At 35.4% G+C, this 22,425-nt stretch overlaps 1 protein-coding gene across 1 annotated transcript in view; it reads right to left on the minus strand.

Moving 5' to 3' along the window:
* Positions 1-22,425, minus strand: part of SHISA9 (shisa family member 9) — a 188,985-nt gene that overhangs the window by 161,465 nt on the left and 5,095 nt on the right. Inside the window, exon 2 of the mRNA XM_062588497.1 lies at positions 19,320-19,447. Within this exon, the coding sequence (XP_062444481.1) occupies positions 19,320-19,447 (128 nt within the window). The remainder of the gene's footprint in view (positions 1-19,319; positions 19,448-22,425) is intronic.

Here is a 22,425-nt window from a genome sequence, read left to right on the forward strand (position 1 = left end):
AGACTGTATGTAATGCTCATAATCTTTGGTACATGAAAAGACCATTTCAATTAAGAAATAAAAAGTCCTATGGTTTTGCTGATATATTGAAAATCAGATAATCCAAAAATAAATTTAGAAAAACTAAAGATCATTGCTAGCTTTTGTTGAGTCATAAATCTCTAGCACTGAATATGTAATATTTAGAATTCATTGTCATTAAGAACTGGTCTTAACTAAAGGAAAAGCTGAAAAAGTCGTTAGAATTTCTATGATTCACATGCTTGTCCTATATTCTATTCAGTCATAAGGCGCTTCAGAGCAGCCCCAAGGCCATGCCAGCCTTCGTGGGTCCTAGCAACTTGACACACTACCTGCTCCTGCAGGGGACTGCATAGCTCCTGCGGGGACTGTATGTCAGTGATGCCCTGTTCTTCCTTGTCGAAGGGCTGCAATCCCCGGTGCTGGCTACAGCACTTAAAAGGGAGAGTGGACTTCTCGCTGCCTAAGGGAACTGCTGGGCAACTACACTAACAGCCTGACCCTTGCTCTCAACCCAAATCATGCAAATGGGCAGGAATGGGCCTGACAAATCCATAGTTTGTATAAAATCCATTATGAAAAACTAGTCCACCTCCTGGCCAAGACAAGCTAAAATATTGCGGGTCAAAGTAAGACTGATGGTTTTCTTCTGGATGTTGGCACTTGTATACCTAACTGTGAGAACGACACATGACTATAGTTAGATATGAAGGTTATATCAACATGGCTTTTGAAGTATTTATGAATGCAAAAGCTATAAGTAAATTATACAAGGTACCCTGGATTAATGTAAGATTTGTGCTGTACTAAACTAGTAGGTTTGTACTGCTTGTTTCTAGTAAACGACATTTACTATAGAAGAACTACCAGATTTTAGGAATCATTTCAACATCTTTTTAAAAATAATTAGAGCTCTAATTAACAACTGAAACCTCTCAAGCATCCTTTTACTTTCAAGAATCATAGTATTAATATGTGATAGCAGGTTGGAAAATACTGTTAGGAGAGGATCAAAGTTTGGAATATTAGATTAGATCTCAGTATGATTTGTCAAAAGGCAAAAGGCATGTGAGTTGATTAGTAATGCACAGATATTTAGGCAATTAACTGATGTTCTGAATATACCTGAAGTTCTGAAGCAATACCATATATGTGACAGGAATTTATTTGTGTGCATATCAAAACAACTTTGAAAATGTAGTCCTGTCTCTTCTTATTCAGCCTTCGGCTTAACTGCTGAAACTTAAATGTGCAGCTAGGGGAGGGGAGAAACAGGAATTTCCAATGTAGACATTTGTCCAGCAGAAACTAGATGGAGCTGCCAGCTTGTTACACATGGACCACTGAAAACCAAGCAAACACTGCTCTCCATTCCTGCACATTTGCAGTTTCTTTTGGTTCCCTCTTATAGTTACTTACCCTGTTAGCTTAAGGAAAAAGCTAATTGCTTTCCCAAGGAAGTAAAATCTTCAGTGTACACTGTTTCCATTAGTATTCTTTTTCTCCTTTTACCTGCTCTCAGTTAGGGTTTAACAGAACGCTCAGGATTATAAGCACAGTTTTCACTGTTGGTTCATATTAATATATGATACTACAGCAAGTAAAGAAAAAATGAAACAAACATCTTTCTCCAAAATTTGTCACCAAAATACAGCCTTAAATACAGAAGGATATCAGCAGTTTGGTTTCACAGTTCGCATCCTGTTTAGAGGAACTGCTGGGTAAAATTATAGGACTTGTGTTTTACAGGAGATCTGTATAGATCATGGATCTGCAGAACTTCATCTCCTCTTGAAAAGCTATGAATCCACACAGTCTGCACAGCTGCCCTGCGCTCTGCAAGCCATAGCTCAGAGGTGTTTGGAGGTGGAGGCTGGCCAACGTGGGCGTATTGCTCGGAGTTATGCCCATTCGCTTTTTCCTTTTCTTCTCCCACTGTGAGGAAACGTAGATGCCGCAGAGATTGCTTTAGCCCTAAGCATATTTTAACACGAGTGGGCAGGAATAGAGAACAGGGGCACACCGTCTTAGCAAATAGCTAGCTTACCCTGTCAGCCTGACACAGAATTAGATTCCCCAAGCAATGTTTCCACCTAAAATTCAGTCACTCAATAAAGCTAACATGCTTCTGCTTAAACGACCTTTATTTTTGTTTCTTAAGACCAACTGTGTTCATAAATTAAACATTTGAAAATAAACAGCCTCACCTCTGTTTTTAGCAAGTCTGTCTGTTTAAGCAAGCAGGTTGCTGACGCAGTTAATAACACTGGGAAACTAGTTTCTTTCATGAATATTTAACACTCGAAGGACTGTAATCTAGCAACAGGCAGTTTAGGCTGCAAACTTACAGACCAGTCACTGTTATACTCACTGTGGCCCTATTTAAACCAGGGAAACAGATGTGAAAAGCTCCATATTCTATTTAATTGCCATACAGTCCATTAAGGCTTTAGTTTTTTTCATTACAGTATGTTTTTATCAATATCTGTTTCCATTTCAATAGAAGGAACTTTTTCTTAAAGTCCAATTGTATATTTGAATTTTGAGCCATCATTGCTAACTAAGCTAATTTCTTTAGTGAATTGTATACAATTTAATTAATTAGCTTGGATAGTCATTTTACACTTTTAAATATTTCAATATTCTTATTCAAACCATTATAGCTATAAGAAAATCTCTAGTTCTCCCATTTGTTCTCCAGAAATGAGCTGCTAATTAGTACCAATTCTTAACCTTTTCGTGGTGTTTATTTTAATAACTGTTAACTTGGAGTTGCAAGGAAACTGAAAAGTGTTCTCTACTCAAAAACTAAAGTGCTGGCAGACTGCCAGGGTGTTTGTGACCTCTGTAAATCCTTAAGGTTTTGATCTGCATTTGCTTGTTCCCAGTTCTGTGTTGTTTCTGTTTTTAAATTATATCTTAGAGTACTCAAGATATGTAATAATGTTAATCAAAGTGACATAATAGATTATTACAAGCATTCTTGGATTATGTGATGTCTTGATTCTGTAAATGATAGATTATAGTATTATGTTTCTGGAATTATTATAGTATTGTGCTGATACAAATTATACTGTCTCCTCTTCTCAGGCATATTTATTTAAAACAGCGGATTCAATTCAAAGACTGTCAAAGACAATGAAAGACAATACCTGACCTTGTACTGGTTTTGTATCAGGATCAATATGCTAGTGTAACTTTCATATTATTTTGTACTAATTCCTCGGATCTGAAGATACAAGTTTCTTGATCTTTCTGTGCATGTAGAGTTAATTGCTATCGTAATTATAAGACATTGTGGGTGGTGGGTGAAAAGATCACTGTGCTGCTGCTGCAGCACATTTGTTTGTTTGGCAATATGCAATGATGAGTTAGTTCAGGTAATAGTGTGACAATAGGAATGCATAATATTAGGAAATGCACCTCTCCAAAGGCATTTTTTGTTGGTTCATATAACGATGTATTGATAACTGAACAGGTTCTTTCCTCACTAATGCTTAAAGGGGATAGGAAAACAAGGACTGCTTAAACAGCTGAGGAAAACAATGATTTTTGTTAATCTCTGGTTACCCTTCTGATTCATTGTAAATGATTATGCTGATAATACATATTATATACATTACCTATCATGTGGCATACATATTATATGGCGTGCATATATATGGCATACATATGTTAAAATATGTCTACATGAGTTATATGCTGTGTATATTGTGGCAGTTTATGTATACTTAGTAAGTACATGAGGGGCCTAAATTCAGAGACTTAATAGGGAGACAAGAGGAATATCGTATTCAATCATAGAATGAATACAGAGAGCAGTATCTTGAGGTTATAAGAATGCTAAAACATGTAAGGAAACACAATTATTCATTTATAAAATATTTGTTATTTTCAGGCCAATTTCAAGCTTTTTAAAAATCCATAAAGCTTACCCAGCTATAGATGGTGTTGAAACTCAGACAAATGTATACTGTCTATTCCTGTACCACCTTTATAGATCTTCATGCTGCAGTGACTTTTTAGCAGTGAATTTTTTTTTTTTTTTTTTTTGCATTCATTTCTAAGTGTTTCCATTGACTTTTCTTTTAATTAATGGTGAGTTTTAAGGATATTTGACTTCTTTGATAAGTTACAAAGCCTGAGATAAATGTACATATTAGAGATCACTTCCAGAAATTAATGTCAGGTATTAGGTATTTCATTTCATCTCTTCTGGCAGATTTTCTTCTAGAATGCTTGCTTTGTCACTGACTATGGCATATCTTCATTACAGCTGTCAGGCACAGAAAAGCAGAATCACAAATATGAAGGAAAGAAGAGATTTGATGGGAGAGGAAGAGATCAAGAGAGACAGAGGCAGAGACTGAGCTGAGACAATGGTATCATCCAAAAGATTCTCCTAAGGATGGGGAGAGAGAAGCTTTGCCTGGCCTGCTTTTGAGCCACAGACAGGTAAATCATTGAATTATTATTACCATTGTTGTAAATTGAATTTGCTTTTCAGGCTTATTTTTGCCTGCTCTCTTTCCGATATTATATATCCATGATATTATATATCCATTAAAGAAAAGATAAAGGATGGTTGTTGTCCAAACATTTACGAGTGACTTGAACTGATACACTGCTGAATGGTTAGCGCAGATAAATTTCCCTTGGGAGTAATGACTCTGAAGGTTCAGCCAGCTGCATAGGCAGCTCTGGACGTTGCACACTACCCAATTCTGAAATTGTAATTGCTTTCTCAAAAAAAAAAAAAAAAAAAAAAAGAGCAATTTAAGTTGAATCCACCTTGACATTCTCCATGTGATTTCTGACAACTTCCTTGTGAAGTATGACTCTCATTGTCATCATTTATGAAGTTTTGCCTGCAAGTTCCTTTTGACATTTTTTTCTTATCACATAGGTTCAATACAGCCACTCTGAAGAAATCAGATTTTTGTGCAGCTTCTCTTTATGTTGGGGGTATTCTGATCCTCATTTGTGAATTGGATTCTGACAGGCTGGCTGCCTGGCGATTGTAGACTGTAGTTTCCCAAACCTAGTTTGCTCTTACCAGTAGTAATAACAGTGGATAAAACTTCAGACAGCTGTGGCAGCAGCAGTATTTGTTTTCCACGTGTAGATGTCTAACCATAAATATGATAATGCCAAAAAATTGTATTGCTGGAACAGTTCCAGCTCTGCACTGGCTTTTGCAACACCTTCCTACAACACGGAACACAAAGATATTCCAGTGCTCAAACTCAGGCACTCTGCTTGCATGCAGTCAGACTGACACAGACTCAGACTGGCTTCATGTGGAACTAGCAGCAGCCTTAGGCCCTCACCATTTTTCATATGTAGCAGGTGTCAGGGACCGTTTCAATGCAAGAGGAGGGTTATGCCTATTCTAGCCCTGTATACTATCTGAAAACATTCCTTGCCTCATTCAGATGGGAGCTGGTGAAAAGGATAGAGTTAGGAGCTACAACAGACATCGGATCCACAAGACAGAGCAAGCAGTCTTCATACCATTTTCAGTTATTTCACACTGGTCACATCTAGTGGGTTCTGTTGCTGTAAATTACTATGAGACTATTTTAAAAGGATTGTTCAGATAGCAGAGTATTGAACATGACATACTGGCTGCCAGAATTCACTCATGTCTCTGATGTCAGAATACGACATACATACGTTCTAGTTCTAATTTACTTGGGTGATAGTCAAGATAAAATTATTCCTCTTTGTAATTTCTACAAATTATTCCTGCTGAAAAGACTTTTCAGCAACTATAGAAGAGTATATCAAAGTTAATAGATCATGCTCACCAGCACTGATCTCAAACTCTATATAGGCTGTAAGTGGGGAAAGTAAATCTCAATGCTAAATACATAGATTTTACACAAGGAAATGTGCACGTAGGACTTCTGCCTCTGCAGTCTGCTAGTTAGCCTCAGATAGCCTAACACTGATGGCTTTCCTTCCTTGAAGCTGTGCAGTATCTTCTCTCCCAACAGTGTTGCAAGCCATAAAGGAGGATTAGGGCTGCTTTTGAACAGCATTAACTATTGTGTGCATTTTCAACTTGCAAATTTCTAGCATGCTGTTAATATCATGCAATGCATAAATAAGAATAATTAGCAATTAATAAATCATTTGCTGAGTTTTGAGCTTGTATTTTGTTTTATGATAGATCTGCTGGTCTTCTGACGTACCCTCACTCCCTTCAGACTTGCCTATACAATCAATTTAGAGGTTACAAACCTGGCATAATCCTTATAGAAAAACGTGATCCATGGGGGAGGGGATATGTTATAGATTCTTCTATACTTCTTCTCTTGTTTTCCTGGCATTCCCAATTTTTGATGACTAGATCTCCCTATTTGAAGATTAGAGATGTTCAGAGCAGCATCTCAATACTCGTTTGATTTACAGAGACAAATTTTGTGCTAACAATGTCCTGTAGTATTTTATTATCAGTAACAGTAAATAGAAATACATGTAGATAAATAGGGGACACTAGATTTACTGCTCGTAAAAAAGTCAGGTTCTGTCATCACAGTACCAACAGCAGTATCAAAACTAAATTTGATTGACTGGGGGTTCCTAAGCCTGGTTTGCTAAGAGAACAAGGCTAAAGTAATGTTTTTTGTCTGTCCCTCTACTCCCTCTAACAACTTTTAAATCATACATCAATTTTGGTGTTATTGAGATCTCAAAGATAAGATGTTTTTACAGCTGTTAGGAAAACCAATAGCTGAGTGAAGACAAAAGGCTGAAGAACAAACTCTATAGTTCTTTCTTTGGTTTGTTCTGTTGGCCGATCAATCAGCATAGGTATACTAGAATAGACTACTCTGAAAAAGCAGAGCAGGTTACTCTTTGTCCAGACAATAATCAAGAAATGCAAGAGGAACCTTATGGTTTATGGGTTAATGAGATGAAGAGGGGCTAGATTGCAGAGGCACAAACCTTCTTACTCCTGAAGAACAGAAATGAGAGGGGATGAGAAGAGGTGGCAAAAGCTATTATTCCAGTGGATAATTTCAGTGAAATAAAACACTAAGTCACAGAGACCAGGTTCTCAGGGACTACTCATCTTCCTAGCTAAAAAATGTTTGGGTGATTTTGATGATTTTAAAATATGAAAATCTTTTTCTATGTATAGGACAGATAGGTGATTCACACTTCCCAGCATAACTCTAGCTGTGTCTTTGATTACAGTGCTAATCTTCATCCATTTCTGTGTATCTATAGAAATTGTGGAAAGATGCCACCTGTGGAATAGGAAGTGGCTGTCTAGTAAATATTTCAAATCTGTTTTTTGCAAGTAAATGTTAATGGTTCTAAAATGCAAGACTATCACAAAACAAGGTCATCATATTGTAAAGTATCATTTGCATGTACTTGAAAAGAACCCTGTAGCATTGCTGGGTTTTTTTCCTTATTTTAATTTGGTTCCTCTGTGAGGAAATAGGTCTAATTTATTTGTACAGAGTTATTTATATTGCTTTATAAAAGGTGTAGAATCACACCAGAAAAAGGAAGTATATAACATAAAACCACAGGAGAGCCACACTTGAGTTAGTTAATTCTTAGATGGCTGCCTGGAATTATTAAAATAATGAACAAGTCAGAGAAAGAGCCACGATAATAAAAATATATATATATTTTATATACATATCCACTATAGTATATATTTTTTAATTCAATATGGTTTTACTTTAAATATTCCTCAAGATCCGGAAGTTTCTGGCAGTTGTCACTGTTTTCACCACAAATTTTTACTAAAGCTTAGTTCTTGGACTCTCTATCATCACAATCATACCTTCAGACAACTAAGGAATAGTATGCTGGGCTCCAAAGGTAAAAATTTTAGTTTGCTGGTTTTGATGCAAGAACTAGCAGAAACAAGATAAACTACAGAGTAAGGAAGTTTTTATTCTAAGTGAATTTTGCTCATTATAACTCTTAAAGAGATATTTATTTTAAGTTAAACTTCTACGCAAAAACCTTCTACAAATGTTTTATTCCACAGAGTGTATGCTGATTCTTTTTCCCTGATTTTCTATGGCTGCTTGCAAATCTTCGCTGAAGCCAATTTATTCCCAATTCCTATTCATAGACCTCTTTCAAGTGCTTTGGAACAGCAAGGAGAAAAACCAAGAGCCTAAGAAAAATAAAGTGTTAAAATAATGGAAAAGAAGTAATCAATTACAAAAGTAAATGATTTTACAAAAAAAAAAAAAAAAAAAGCTTTCAGGATTTTAATTAACTAAATAAATTGTTCAATGCTTATTTAGCTACAGTGACTATGATTAGAAACTTAAAACTATTCTAATTGAAATGGTGGTCATGTTTGGTTTTGACAAGAGATAAGGAGTGTTTCCTCAGTGTACCACTTGCTGTTCAGAAATTAACTTGAAACTTTAAAAGAAATCTGGATCAATTCAGGAGAAATGTGATTCTCTAACCCTGCAGCTTTGGAAAGAAAGAGAAATATTTTAATCCATTATTAAAAATCCCTAAATTACGCCTTAGAGTAGAATTAGTAACTTGCTGAAGCAGAGCAAAGCTTTTAGGAAATAATCACACTGCTGATTCTCTGTCCTGCCCTGAGCAGGAATTGCTCTGCAGATTGCACAGCAGAAAGAGAGGCCTTTTACTCCTTCCAGATTTCAGATATGTAAAAGTATGAGCAAAAATACATAAACTGCCAGTGGCTTCCTCAGTTTAACTCCTGGATGAGACTAAGGCTGAAAGTACTGCTTCTTCTACTGTTTATGAAATTACTACTGGTAGGCACCATTCTTTTTAACGTGGGGATGCACAGGAATTCATTCAGTAACACATTTCAGAATGATAGAGGCATATTGTTTTACATAGGCCAAATCTACTTGGCCAGACAAGCAGACAAACCAGTCTGTTCTTTGCCAACTACACCCTCCCAGACATGTGACTAGGATCCCTCCATACCTGGAAAAGCTTCAGAGGAACAAACCCCCGCAGCCCCCCCGTGCTCAATTCTCTACTCACGTAGCGTTCCAGAGACATTTTAGACCATTGACGTAAGTGAAAGCTGCCACCTGCAATTCTAACTTGCGCCAGGGTTCAGTGGTTGAGAATTTAGTATCTACAAAAACTGCCGAGAGGCCCTTTTTGCATACTGGGGGTGACAGCAGTTGTTCAACTACAGCAGCTGTGCTGCCAAAGGGAATGAACGTGGAAGAACAGCATGAAAGGTTCCCTTTCTCATGTGTGCCAAGGGCATGGACATTTTCCTCATTTGCAGACTCCTAAACTTGTCTACAGTTAAAACACAAATGGAAAGAAACTGTAGCTGGAAACCACTTTTAGCCTCCTGGCTTCTCAAAACACTTCTCAGAGGGGTTAATTTGGTAAATTATTTGGTAGTTTTAACTTATATTACTCTTGGCAATGAACATTCATCTTTCCTTCTCCAACATTAGAGTCTTCAAGATGTATGAAGATTTTTTTGAAGCCATAAAATAAACTTCCTGCATAGCTCTCTATTTTCCTCCTTATTCAAGTCTAATAACAAAACATGAATTCCCCTCAACAAGATATATATGAGGTTCTGAGTGAGTTGTAGTGCCACTGGGTGAAAACCCTGATCCAGTAAAGACAGTGAATGCTTTACGGTGACTTTTGTCTGATCCAAATTTCATCTAGTTAGCTTAAGCTGCCATTATTGTAAGCACTGTCAAAATCCTTCTGTTGTTGCAAGTCTCACAAACTTTGCCAAAACCCATCTCTGAACTGTATCCACAACCAATTTGTGATTTATGGCTGAAAATACTTAATCTTCAATGGCCAGTTGATAATATGAAATGATACTACACATTCACAATATTTGTGATGTTGTTTCATGTGTTGTCCAGAATGACCCACCACAGACTTTATAAAAGAGCAAAAACTAGCACCATCAAATACAAATTCTTGTCACTGAGAAGGATAAACTTGTTACAGGCAGCAGAAGAGACAGTATGACTAACACAATGTTAGTCCACACGTGTGGAGAATATGTTAGGAGAAAACAATGAGGCAGTTTGAAAGGAATAAGGATTGATCAGATTAGCCTTGGAAGAGCAACTGTCTACATGGGAAAAGCTGTTTTCTTCTACACAAGAAAAACTGTTTGTTACTGGCTAATACTATAAAGTGTAAAATGTGAACACAGTAAGAGTTCACGGGAAAAAACACATTTTCTGTGTTTGAGACGCTTGGTTTATTGTGGACGCTTCTAGTTAAACAAAGTATTGCTAATCACAATAAGGTGTCCAAATTTTACTATGCATGCTCTCTCTCTTCTGTTTATGCTTGTATGTTTGTGTGTGTATGTGTATAGATAATCATAGGTTGTGCACTCCCTTTAATTTGTAACGAGTTGATGGTAAAATGCAATTGTATTATTTTGCATTATTTTATACATTTTTTGCAAGTCAGAAACACCGTTATAGCCTTAAGCTGTTTTTTCTTTCAGATACTGTAAAACAGGTGCATGGAAGTATGTTTCTTAAATGTATGAGTTAAAAACAAAACTATTTTACTGAAGGATTTTAGAAAGCTATTTAAATGTGGTAACTAAAAATTAAGGATGAAATTTAATAGTACACCTAAGAACAGATTAAAATCCATATTGTAATCATCTCTGAATGGCCATTACTGTAGCTTTGTGTCGCAGTTTTAGAGTTTTTTTCAACTATTGTTTCTACTATCAAAATCAACAACAAAGCCATTTCACAGATATTTAACACCTTCAGTTCCCTCCCTACTTTTATTTTATGATAATAAAACTGGAGTCAGAGCTGGTGTGTGCATTTCAAGGGAAGTTACGATATAAAGCAGAGAACATAGAACAAAACTACTACAAATCATTTATGATTGAAATTGTAGATTGAAATTTGTGAAAATATTATCTCTCACTGAATAGCTTATCACAATGGCATAGCAATACTAGGATGTGTATTCATAAGCATTTTAATGTATGCAGCCCACCTCTTCTACTTCATTTTGTACCCACTGTACTGATTCTGGTTGGAAAAGTCAGTATGACTGGATTGCAAAATGAAGAGGGAAGTAATTTTATGGAATGTTAAATTTCTGATGACAGTATTATGAATCTTAAAATAGTTTAAATAGTGTAAAAGTTTCACACAAACAGATTGATCAAAAATATGTAGATTTAGCTGTGGATAAACTGATTTGCCAAAGTTTATGCTTGGGCTTATATAGCCTGCATAGGTTTCTAGCACAGACAGAAACTGATGTATTAATGAATTTATGTTTTTATCATTTGTTATAAATCTGTGATTTTTTGAGACAAAATATGAAGGTGGGAGTTAATGGATATAGAAAGATGATTAAGCTGTAAGTCAACAGTTAAAATGATATTATTTTGGCATGGAAGAGGCAAGTGCAGTTTGTCTATGTGATGCTGTTGGCAAACCAACAGTGAAAGCAAAAGGTACTTCCTGTTTGCCTTTCAAGGAGGTTACTCATGCCACAATTAAAAAAATGGTGTCTCAACCTTTTCATTGTAAGGAGCCCAAATCTGGCAAAATACAGGTGTAGAAAACATTGATTTTTTTCCAGATATGGTTCCTATTGCTTTGTTGTATTGTTTTCTATACATTTGTGAAGTCAATTTCTGATGTCAAGTATCCCAAAGGCATGAAAGATCACAATAGCCATGAAGCATTGATGATGGATCTTCCTGACAGCTGTGGTAAATAGTGGAAATATTTTGCACTGGAAAATATTCAACATTAAGAATACTATTAATCAGTGTACCCAACCAACCACAGAATACAACATTTGGTATTAAATAGTGGTAGTATGTAATGGGAATAGTGCCTCATTAAGAAAATTTTAAAAGTAAAGCTTACACTGTAAAGTGCCAAAACAGTAGAAGAGGCTTATTTTAAACATTGCCTTTGTTTTCGGGTTACTATCTGATGATGGGACACATCCAATACTTGGTAACAAACAGCTGCAGGACTAAACCCATATTAAATAATTAGGCTAATAGTATGAAAGTAGAAGTGGAATAACAAAGGAAACGGATAACTATTTTCCAAAGTCAAACTACAATGAAATACAGAACATTTTGTAGATACTAAGTACATCCCTGTCTTATTGAGCAACATTTCAAAGCACTATAATCTGCACCCCAATGACGGCAAAATGAGTCTCACCCTTTATGACGTCCTTTACAAGTTTGCTGTTTGTGACTCAAAGCTTCCTATATCATATTCTGTTACTGCAATACTCTCATCACTTATGACAACTTGTTTCGTTAAGTAGTCATTCATCCTTTTAAACTGCGTTATAAAGGGTAAAAAGATATTGTAAGTGTAAAAACATATTCTAAATAAGTTTTATTAACATAATGTTAATTATTGCCCCTAAAGGATAATTTTAGTGATTAACTTTATTTTTCTCAAATACATTTTACATTGCTGAATATTGTTATTAATATGTCAGATTTATCTGAATTAAAAGCTGAGTAGAAGTAAATGACAGGATGCCAAACAATAATCTAATATAAACATTCTTATTGCATGATAAATGAAGCAAGATAGAGCAAAAAGCTAAATCCTAATGGAAATGGTTATACAGAGAAGAATTCCTGAAGACCTACCCATTGTGGTTCAGAATAAAGATCCACTAAACACAGGAACAACTTTAAGTTCACAGCCTTATTTGATTACAGACTCAGGATGCAATTCCACAGCCCTGCTTCATACAAAATTTTTGACTTCGCTGTTTGTCTTAGCTTATTTTTTCATTTGCCAGGTTAAATCAACAGGATGATTCTAAAGGCGTGGGATTAATCAGATGCTAAGAGATTTGCTGGAGTTCTGACATATTACAGTAGGTGAGATTGTTGAAGTTGTTAATGAAAAGCTATTGTGTATATTAAATATTAACATTTTCAAATTCATCCAATATATATGATGCTTTTTTGAACTGAATTAATGAAATGTGCTACAATCAAAGCTTAACAAAATATTTCATTTTTTTCACTATTTTATCTTTCCTAAATAAAATCAGAAGCTGTCATTCTCAGGTTGTAATTAACTTCCTTGAAAATACTCATTGATTTTTCAAAAAGGTTCATAACATCTTCTCATAAATCAGCATCATGTATCTGAATTAAAATCTGAATGTAAATTAGTAACATTTTCTATTAATGATTGTGAGGCTAAACGCACATTCAGAACTAATTAAACATCGTTGTCTTACAGTGACTGACTGAGTTGCAAGTGAAATGGATCTTCAGACTGTAAGTTTATATACAAAATTTTGTTTCCAGCGTGGAAAGTTTGGAGCTCTAGTATTCATTGCTATAGTTGTAATTATATTAACAAAAAAGCCATCACCAATTTGCTAGTGCTTTTAAGTTTTACTCAATGATATAATTTAAGTAAAAGTCAGTATCTATAAATTAATTTACAGTGGTTTAGGAAGTGGTCTCAAAATAGTTTTGACAATGCAGCTTGCAGCTTTTAACTTCAATCAGAAATTACACTAAAAATACAGTATTTCTTTTGACAAGAAAGATGATGATAGTGATGTAGGCTTTTTCTTGGATGATTAGTTTAGTAAAGTATATAATTTAAAAATTGATTTTGTCCTCTTTATGGTACATTACAATCAAAATATAATAACCACCTCCCTCCCTGTTAATTTAACACTACTAGCTTTTACCTCAGGAATTACCTAAAGTATCCAAATTTTTGGAATGGTGTTAAGCTTCTTCCTGGATAGATCATAGAGACACCAATAAAATGAGGTTTGCATATTGTCAGTGAAATCTAAAGCTTTAAATGAAAACAAATTTCCACTACTTACTGACCACAGTCCCTTCTCTGTCACAGCACTGCAGTTTCTTGTGAGAGAAGTACATCCTCCAGTTAAGCTAGCCATTTTATTCTCTGTCATTCTTCGCTGTCTCAAAGCGCTCCATCAGCATACTTCTCTTTCTGTCACTGTGTTAAAACTATCTTTTTCTTGGCTGAAATCTTATTAGTGTTCTCCATCCTTTCACACATCAAACGTGGCTGGAGCCTTGTCTATAAAAGTCAGCTTCTCTGACTGTACTTACCTCTAAGAAAAGAAGCTGAGCAGCCAGTTAAAGTTTATAGAGGATACGGTCCAGTTCCTCTGGGCTAGACCTCTGCACATAGCCAGGCCCCAAAAAACATTCTACTGTAATCAAGCAGGCTGGATACTAATGAAGCCACGCATACAATGCTCAGTTCTTCGGACTTCCTGTCCTCTTTTCTGATGAACAATATTGTCTAGATCAGTGAAATTATAATATTACAGTAATATCTGCACATTCTCTGTGCCTACGTCTTCATTATTATGCAATTAATTGGCTAATCATTATTATGTAAATATAATAGTAATAAGTTGGTAATAAATTATGTGAATAAATTGGTTACACGTTTTATACACTTTAAGAGCCTTGCATTTCAAAGAGAAATACTCCTCTCTTAAATTAAGCTTCTTAATGAAACCTGTGTGTTTGTTTCCAAAGAGTAACAGTAAGAATTATGCTTAGGCAATGAGATACAATGAATCATCTGATATAAACACTTTTATGTATGTTAAATACAAAAATAATTAGTTTGGCAAAGAGCAGTATATTCAACAACAATGACAAAAAGCATATTCACTAGGGATAAAAAAGACTGCAAAAAATTCTTGCAAATTCTAACTGTATTTTCACAATGTCAGACTAGTGACAGTTTCTCTCACTGGAAAACAGAAGTTAAGCTCTTATTTACAGCAATGGGGAAAAGAGCAGGAATACACAGCACAGAATGTGTATTCTAATGTGCAAAAACTCCCCAAAGTACCCTGCTATTTAAATGCTTCTTTTCTCAACACAGAAGTAATCAAAGTTAACTTATCATAAGGCACCATTTACAGAAATGTCTTAGCTTTATTTTCAGAGCAGTTGTAGCCAGGAAGTATCCAGGACAACTGACAATCAAATACAGAAACAAACATATTATTCCCTTGCACACTTTTAAGAACAGAAAAAAATCATTTTAATCACAGGTGCTACAAACGATTGGCTAGGATTAAAACTAACAATTTGTTATAGTGCAACAGAAGGAGTCCTGCACTGATGTGTTTGCAATTCCCTTCTCTTTTGTACATTAAATTAAAAAGAAAGAACGAGTACATATGTACGTACATGTCTAACTTAAAAGCCAATATTTTTCCTTTTAAAATCTTTGTAATATAGAATTTGCTTCCCTTTAAAGTCACCTTTATCTTGGGAGTCTGTAGTTAGCCATAAATACTTTAAATACGAATGCAAGGCCAGTTATTACTAAGGAGACAGTAACTAACTGGGCTTTTAATGATCATTAATAGAAGTGGCAGTGGTTAGCGCTAACATTAATTATTTGTTTCACTGTGCTATCACAGATTATTAGAAATAACAGTAGTAATCACGTTCCAGAAATGAGGATGTAACTAAAAAATCTCCTAACCCCCATGGCAGCAATGCTATAATCCTGACAAATGAAATAAATTTCTGACTTGTAACATAACAAGTAGGAAAAAAAAAAACAAAAAAAAAAAAACAAAAACAAAAAAAAAACACTTAAATGCTGCTGCTGCTTTCTTAAGATTCATGAAAGTTAAATAGAAATGAACAAAACAAAACCTTAGTTTTGCAGGAAGGTTTGCTTTTGGTGTCATGTTTTTCATATAGCTTCTAAATTCCTGGGCTTATATTTTATTTTATATAACATTCTTTGTTATGAAACTTGAACACCGTGATTATTGGTAGATTGCTGCTTGTTTACCATGTGTATGAATGAAAAAAAATGGAAATTTTTTTTTTGTAAAGTATTCCTAAGAGAAGTACATTACTGGAAGAAAATTATGGCAAGTAACAACCACAAATTAGCTTTACTAATAAGCATATAGGCTGTCAGGATTCACATGGGCACAGAAGAAAGTCTGCCTTCTTCCTGATCCACCAAAATGGACATTCTTTTCTGAATATTAGAAAAGAAGGGATGAGAAACTGAGTAAACTACACTTCCGTTGACTGCAAGACGCTGAAAAGAAATCTCCACTTTTGGCCTCCTTTTGGACTGCTACTTTTGGCAAGTAACTGTGCTAACTGCAGGCTACTTAGAAGTCTTTGTTCTTTGGTAACAAACAGTCCTGACACAAAATGCAGTCATTTTCAGTGTCAGAGTATTCCACTTTGACAGAGCTTCCCTTTATGAAACACTTCCACTATCAGTTGGCAGCAGCAGCAAAATGACACTTCATGAGGGCAGAAGGACCAAATGAACATTCAAATTAGAACATTTTTAATAACATCTGGCCTTTAATAGTTTGTCTTCTGTATTTTGAAAGACACAATACAAAAAGATACAGAAGGCCTAAGAAATTACTCCTGCCTCATCACATCCACAGACTGATGTGAAAAGTACAATGTCAGTCTAAAGTTTTTTAGTCTCAGTTTGAGAAAGCTAGTAGATAGAAAGTAACAACTTAGAAAAGAGAACTTAAAAAATATATATCAAAGTGTCTGATGATACAATTTTGCACTTTTCATTTTCTCTATATAAGTAAAGATTTGGAATAGATTTTCTATGAAAGCTATAACTCAGAGTCTGGTTTATTTGCGTTTTAAAAAATATCAAAAAAGCCTGTCATTTTTCCAACATTAGCAGTAGGTAATGCTGCAGTGTTTCAGAACTCTGCCATAAAGTTTCAAATTGCTAGATATTGGACTTGAAAAACTTTTCCTAGTGTATTTTTTATTTATAAAGATTTTTTTCTGCACTATAAATGCACATGCATTCAGCAGACTAATCATTTGTGCTGTACTGGTTAACTTTATAAAGTCATTTAGTCATGTTTTATATGATTTTATGAGAGACTATAATGGCAAGAAATACAAAAATAACGATCTATTTGTTATGAAATAAATATATGTAGCATCAGCTATGGAACGCCTTGGGTAATTTCACCACTTGAAGGTCTGCATCAAACAACCTAAAATGACTTAATCCAAAAAGCTGATTAAAGACTGAAACTGTTACCATCCTTGCTGCTTACTTCTGAGGTTTCGACCTGTAGCAGGAATGCTTGAACCACATGTGAAGGAGTCTTTGGACTGCCCCTTTTTATTGCCCAAAATATTAAGATAACTCTAAAGTAGCACTAGCGCTTGTATGTTGTAAATTGCAGTGCTGCAAGAGATAATTCACATATAATTCTTCTGTCTGTGCCAGAGGGCCAGCTCTTGAGACACAGAGGTGGTACAGATACTTGGGGCCATCTGTAAGTCAACATCCTATGGTACTATTATCTGTACCTTTCTTTCTTGATTCTGAAACTGTGCAGCTCCAGTGAGTTGCATACATATGCAATGGTACAGAATCAGGCTTAAATCTGAATTCAAATCCAAGAACTCAATGAGTTTAAAGACCTGCTGTGGTGTGCCTTTTATTATAGTACATGAAGTATTTTAATTTAAATATCTCAGTGTGACAGTTATAAAAATATCAAACTACTATCAATGCAGTAAGAATCTGTTTATTTTCTGGATCTTTTCATTACCTAGGATTCTGATTATGTTTAAAATACAGAAGATGCTAAGGATTGTACCCTAACTTCTTTACCATTTGGTATCTCCTTTTTGAAAGCATGGTCACAGGAAGATCAGAGGAGAGCAATCAGCAAAGAGCTAATGCACAAAGCAAACATGGAGATGCATTACCTATCCCCATCCTCCCTTTAACCTTTAGAAGATCATGACTTCAGGAGGCTAGACCACCTTTCATTGAGAGAAGACCGTAAGTTTCCCTCAAGAAGTGGTGTGCTTTTGTGCTGTTACAGATGTAATGCTGCAGTAAAACTATGTACTTCCCTCTCTGCAGTGTGGAAGAACTGCACAGGCCCAGGTGGAAGTACTTTGCTGGAGAGCAATGCAGACAGATTAGATGTCACACCACTATATGTGGTATCTGTATTAGAGGGCACAGCTTTTATTCTCTCCCGTTACTTTGTAACCACAAGCATAAGAAATCATGCTCAGCCTCTACCACCAAACAAACATCAAAAGCACATGCAGCATAAAAATCTTCTTTCTCTCACTGCTTTTATGCTGTTCCCCCGAAAGAAGGGAGCAGTATAATTTCACAATAACTGCATAGTGCCGTGCAAATTAATTCTTTGTCCAAATATAAACAAATTTTCTGCCTTCTATACTTACAGAAAGATAAAGACCAGAGAGTATACTTAAAATGTTTCAAAATCCAAATGCCACTGCAGTAAAAATATATTTGCAGTAGAATGTTCACTGAAGATCATCAGCACAGAATAAATCCATTCATTGCCTAAGAAATAATCCACACCTTTCTGAATGATGCCTGTTCTTTCATAAATATATTGAACTTGAATTTGTAGACATACCATTATAGATATAATGTGTGTAGATATGCATATATAAAATATTTATAGATGAATATAAAATATATATGCAAATTAAAATTACAATGAAACTGTTCATCGTAAGAAGAAAATGTATCTGTACATAAGAAAGATCTATACTGGGGTCTAATTCAAGACTGAGAACTAAGCTCTCTAGTATTTCAGAACCACTGCAGATGTCATCAAATTTCCTTTGAAAGTTCAAGACGCACTTTTTCCTTGCCTTCAATAACTTAACATATAACATAGCAGATACAGAATAAAAATACTATTTAAAAATGCATATAATCATCTTCCTCTAGGGAAAAAAAAAGAGAACATGAAAACCACATACCACTTTATGCTCTCCAGAAAAGTATTTAGCTATTATACAAGTGAAGATGATAAAACAGCCTCATTAGACCTCTTTCTTATGAGACTTTATGGCCTTATGAAGCATCTTGTCGTACTGTAAGCTTAGCTATTTGTATTTTGGTACAAAAAAACACAGAATAAGTAATAGCTTGATGAGTTGAATGAAAACACCATTTAGAAAGAAACAAAGATATAAAACATGTATTTGTCATCCATAACAATGAATTAGAAATAAGTTCAATAACTGATTAATATCTATTCAAAATGGCTTTTTATTAGCGTTGCACTGTTTGCACTAGGAAATCCTAGCTATTTCTCATTCTTAGATAAAGAATATTTCTAATTTACAAGAACTCATGTACTGCCTAAACTTATTTGATGTTCAGCAATATTTGTTTCGTAATACTCATTTGAGTCCCAGCATTACAAAATATTGACATAGTTATAATGCAACTTACGTAAATTATTTGGAGGCGGTCTTGTCTCCATGTTTTCATAATGTTGCACATGTACTACAATGTTTAGATCTCTTTCCATATGATCTGTTGTACAAGGACCTTGAGGTCGCATAACATCAGCAAGAGCTCTGAGGAATAAACAAAATCAGAATAAATCTGTTGCAAAATCTGTAAGGCATTTGCTATATATTCTAGGGTTTTTTGTTTTGTTTTGTTTTTAGTTTGAGACATGGGCCATTGTAATATGCGCTGCAGAAGCGAGTTCTATTCACAGTGAAGTCAGGGACTCAGATCCATAGTGAGACTTTGCACTTAAGGTTCATTTTAAGCAGACAGAATGCTAGCAATAATATACAGAAATGCATGAATTTCTTTAGAGGTCTTAGCTCTATGGGAGCTTTATCTAAGCTTGCTCAGACTTGTAGAGTTCTGCCATTGCATATGCTCAATGACATGGTTGTCTTGGTTAAGCCAAGCACCTCAGCACCTAACCCCTCTCTACAACCTTCACAAACTAGCTATCCTCTCACCTCAATTACCAGCAGGCCAAAGTAGACTCTCACACGTGCAATTCCACAGAACACCACACAGTGGTCATGGCCATTTTCATTCAGAAAAGTCACCAAAGATGGAAGGTCAGCTGCTTTTCACGTAGTAGTCTAGTCAACAAAGCACTTGTCACAGTCAGGGATTTAAGCTTTTCCCATCTAAAGGGGCAGTTCAGAAATGTTTCTTCTAACGTATGTGAAAGTGTCCTAGTTCTTAAGATGGAGCAAAGCTGGAGCAAGGCTTGGATGGGAATATTCTTTATCTCTTTGAAGTCAGTTCAGAAACAGGATGAAAGTTTTATGGTAGCAGGGAGGGAGAAAGCAAAAGGAATCCTAACAGTAGGGCAGGCCAACCTGATGCTGGTCATGGCTTCTTCCTGCAGAGAGAGAGGTTCATCCCACTCTTGGATATGTTCTATGGACTGGTTTCACTACTCAGTGTCCTGCCTATTTTAATTCCCATTCTCAGGCACATAGGTAAGTATATGCATCTCTATCAACCTTCTGAATCCGGAGCTAGTGACTAGGTTTTAAGCTCTGAAACTCAACATGGCAACATCTATGTCTCCCCATGACGTAGGGCCATGGGCATTTACCTTTGACTTCAGCAGGGGCCAGATTAACCCCTAGGTATATGCGATATAACCAGCTGCTGAACTACTGTGCCATACAAAATAATTGGCCCATCTGGAGAAGGCGGCCTTAAGCAAAGGAAAGATAAGGCATCTGTTATTAACATCTTCAGAGTTCAGTGCAAGTCTTTTCTATTCAGGTCAATGCACCACTGACCATTATTTGCCTCTTTTTTTCTACTGGTTTTAATTTTTAGACCACTTGAGCTATTTTTTTAAGGGAATGGATGAATTTTCTGGGCACTATGCCCAGTTGGTTTAATTTTCTGCAAAATTATATACAGTGTCCCAGATACTGCATCAGGGAAGACTGGCTTATAAATTAATAAATAAATAAAAATAAACACATTAACTAGCGAAAGCCAAGGCAAATGCCGTCTAGCTCCTCCACTGTATTTCTGTGACATGATGATTTCTTAATCAAGAAGCAACATGCTTTGAAGAGTTACGTAGTAGTTTCATTTAAGTTACATGTAGATGGACAGGATATACAGGAATTCTGAGCTGGATTTTGCTCTCAAAAAACAGGAAAATTGCTTTGGATATGTTTCCTTGTGTTTACTGCTAGCATTATGATATTAAAATATTAGTTACAGTTGTGATCAACATGTAACAGAAATACTCTGTTGATACTGTAAAAGGTCAAGAGATAGCAACCAAATGATTAATGGTATCAGAGCAGTGTTCCCATTTGAAGCAATGCTTATACAGCAGAAATAGCAGAGCTGGCCTACATAGCAGAAAAATAAAAATTCAATAGAAGAGATTCACAAAAGTATATAGAAAATGCTGCAAAAGGAAAGGATTATATTTAAAAACATAGTTTAAAACAAGTTTTATACAAAAGAAATCCCTGATACCAGTATTAATTCCGGAGGCAACTAGGCACATTTCTGCAAAGGGAAGAAATACAGATAAAAGTTTCTAACTTCAGTCTGGGGGTTAAACCTGGATGATCTCATAATACACAAATTAGTATTTTTCAACTTTGTGAGAGCAGGTTTTTAGAGATACTTTCTTCACTGTCCTTAATCTGATGGTAAATACTGTTCACTCTAGACTTTTACATAACACCCCATATGATGCCAGATTAACTATTGCCTGTCTCTGAAAATGCCAGCTAAGTGCTCTACCATTTTAAAATGGATTTTTCAAAAGGATTTTAAGGTATTAGCTGTCCAACTCCCATTATATAAAGGAAAAAGGAACTTCTCACCATGAAGTTCTATTTTTAATGACACTGCACCTATGTTTATCCTGTGTTAGCAGGAGTTGTACAATCTGTTCAGGGGCAGAATATTTCATATAAAAAAGCTTGTCCTTATCTTCCACTGATGTCAGAAAGAGTTAAGAATATGTAGCAGTTCATATCAAAGCACAAAGAAAATGTTGTACCTGCATTTTGTTCTTTTAGGGGTTTGTCCAGGTAATTAAATTGATAAGACTTTTGTGTCCCTGACATGCACCTGACAAAGCCCTTAAATAGATGGTTGCTTTGAAAAATTCCATGTAGGCCAACAAACTTCATGTATTTGTCTCACTTGAATATCATCATACAGATTTTGTTCATTATCTGAAAAAATGATTAGGTGGGTCCAACTGGAAAATGATATATGTAAGCGGCCTCTGTCCATACCTGTGCCATATTTAATGATTGTTCCTAAAAATGCAAAGTACAAGATTATCTTCTAATCATGTAGATTACGTGATTACCAATCAGTCTTGATATTGGTATTGATTGCAATATTAAAAAAGTGCAGAACTGTTAGCTATATATGAGTTCACAGCTCAGAGCTATCTAGGAAATATCATTAATCTTCAGGATTTCTCTTATTTTTCTCTTTGGATATGTAATACTATTTTCAGATGTTACAAAGCATGTGTAGCCAGGCACTTCATTTATGGTTACGAGCTTGAAGAAGCTCA

This window comes from Rhea pennata, chromosome 15 (genome assembly GCF_028389875.1).
Source record: "Rhea pennata isolate bPtePen1 chromosome 15, bPtePen1.pri, whole genome shotgun sequence".
Taxonomy (NCBI): Eukaryota; Metazoa; Chordata; class Aves; order Rheiformes; family Rheidae; genus Rhea; species Rhea pennata.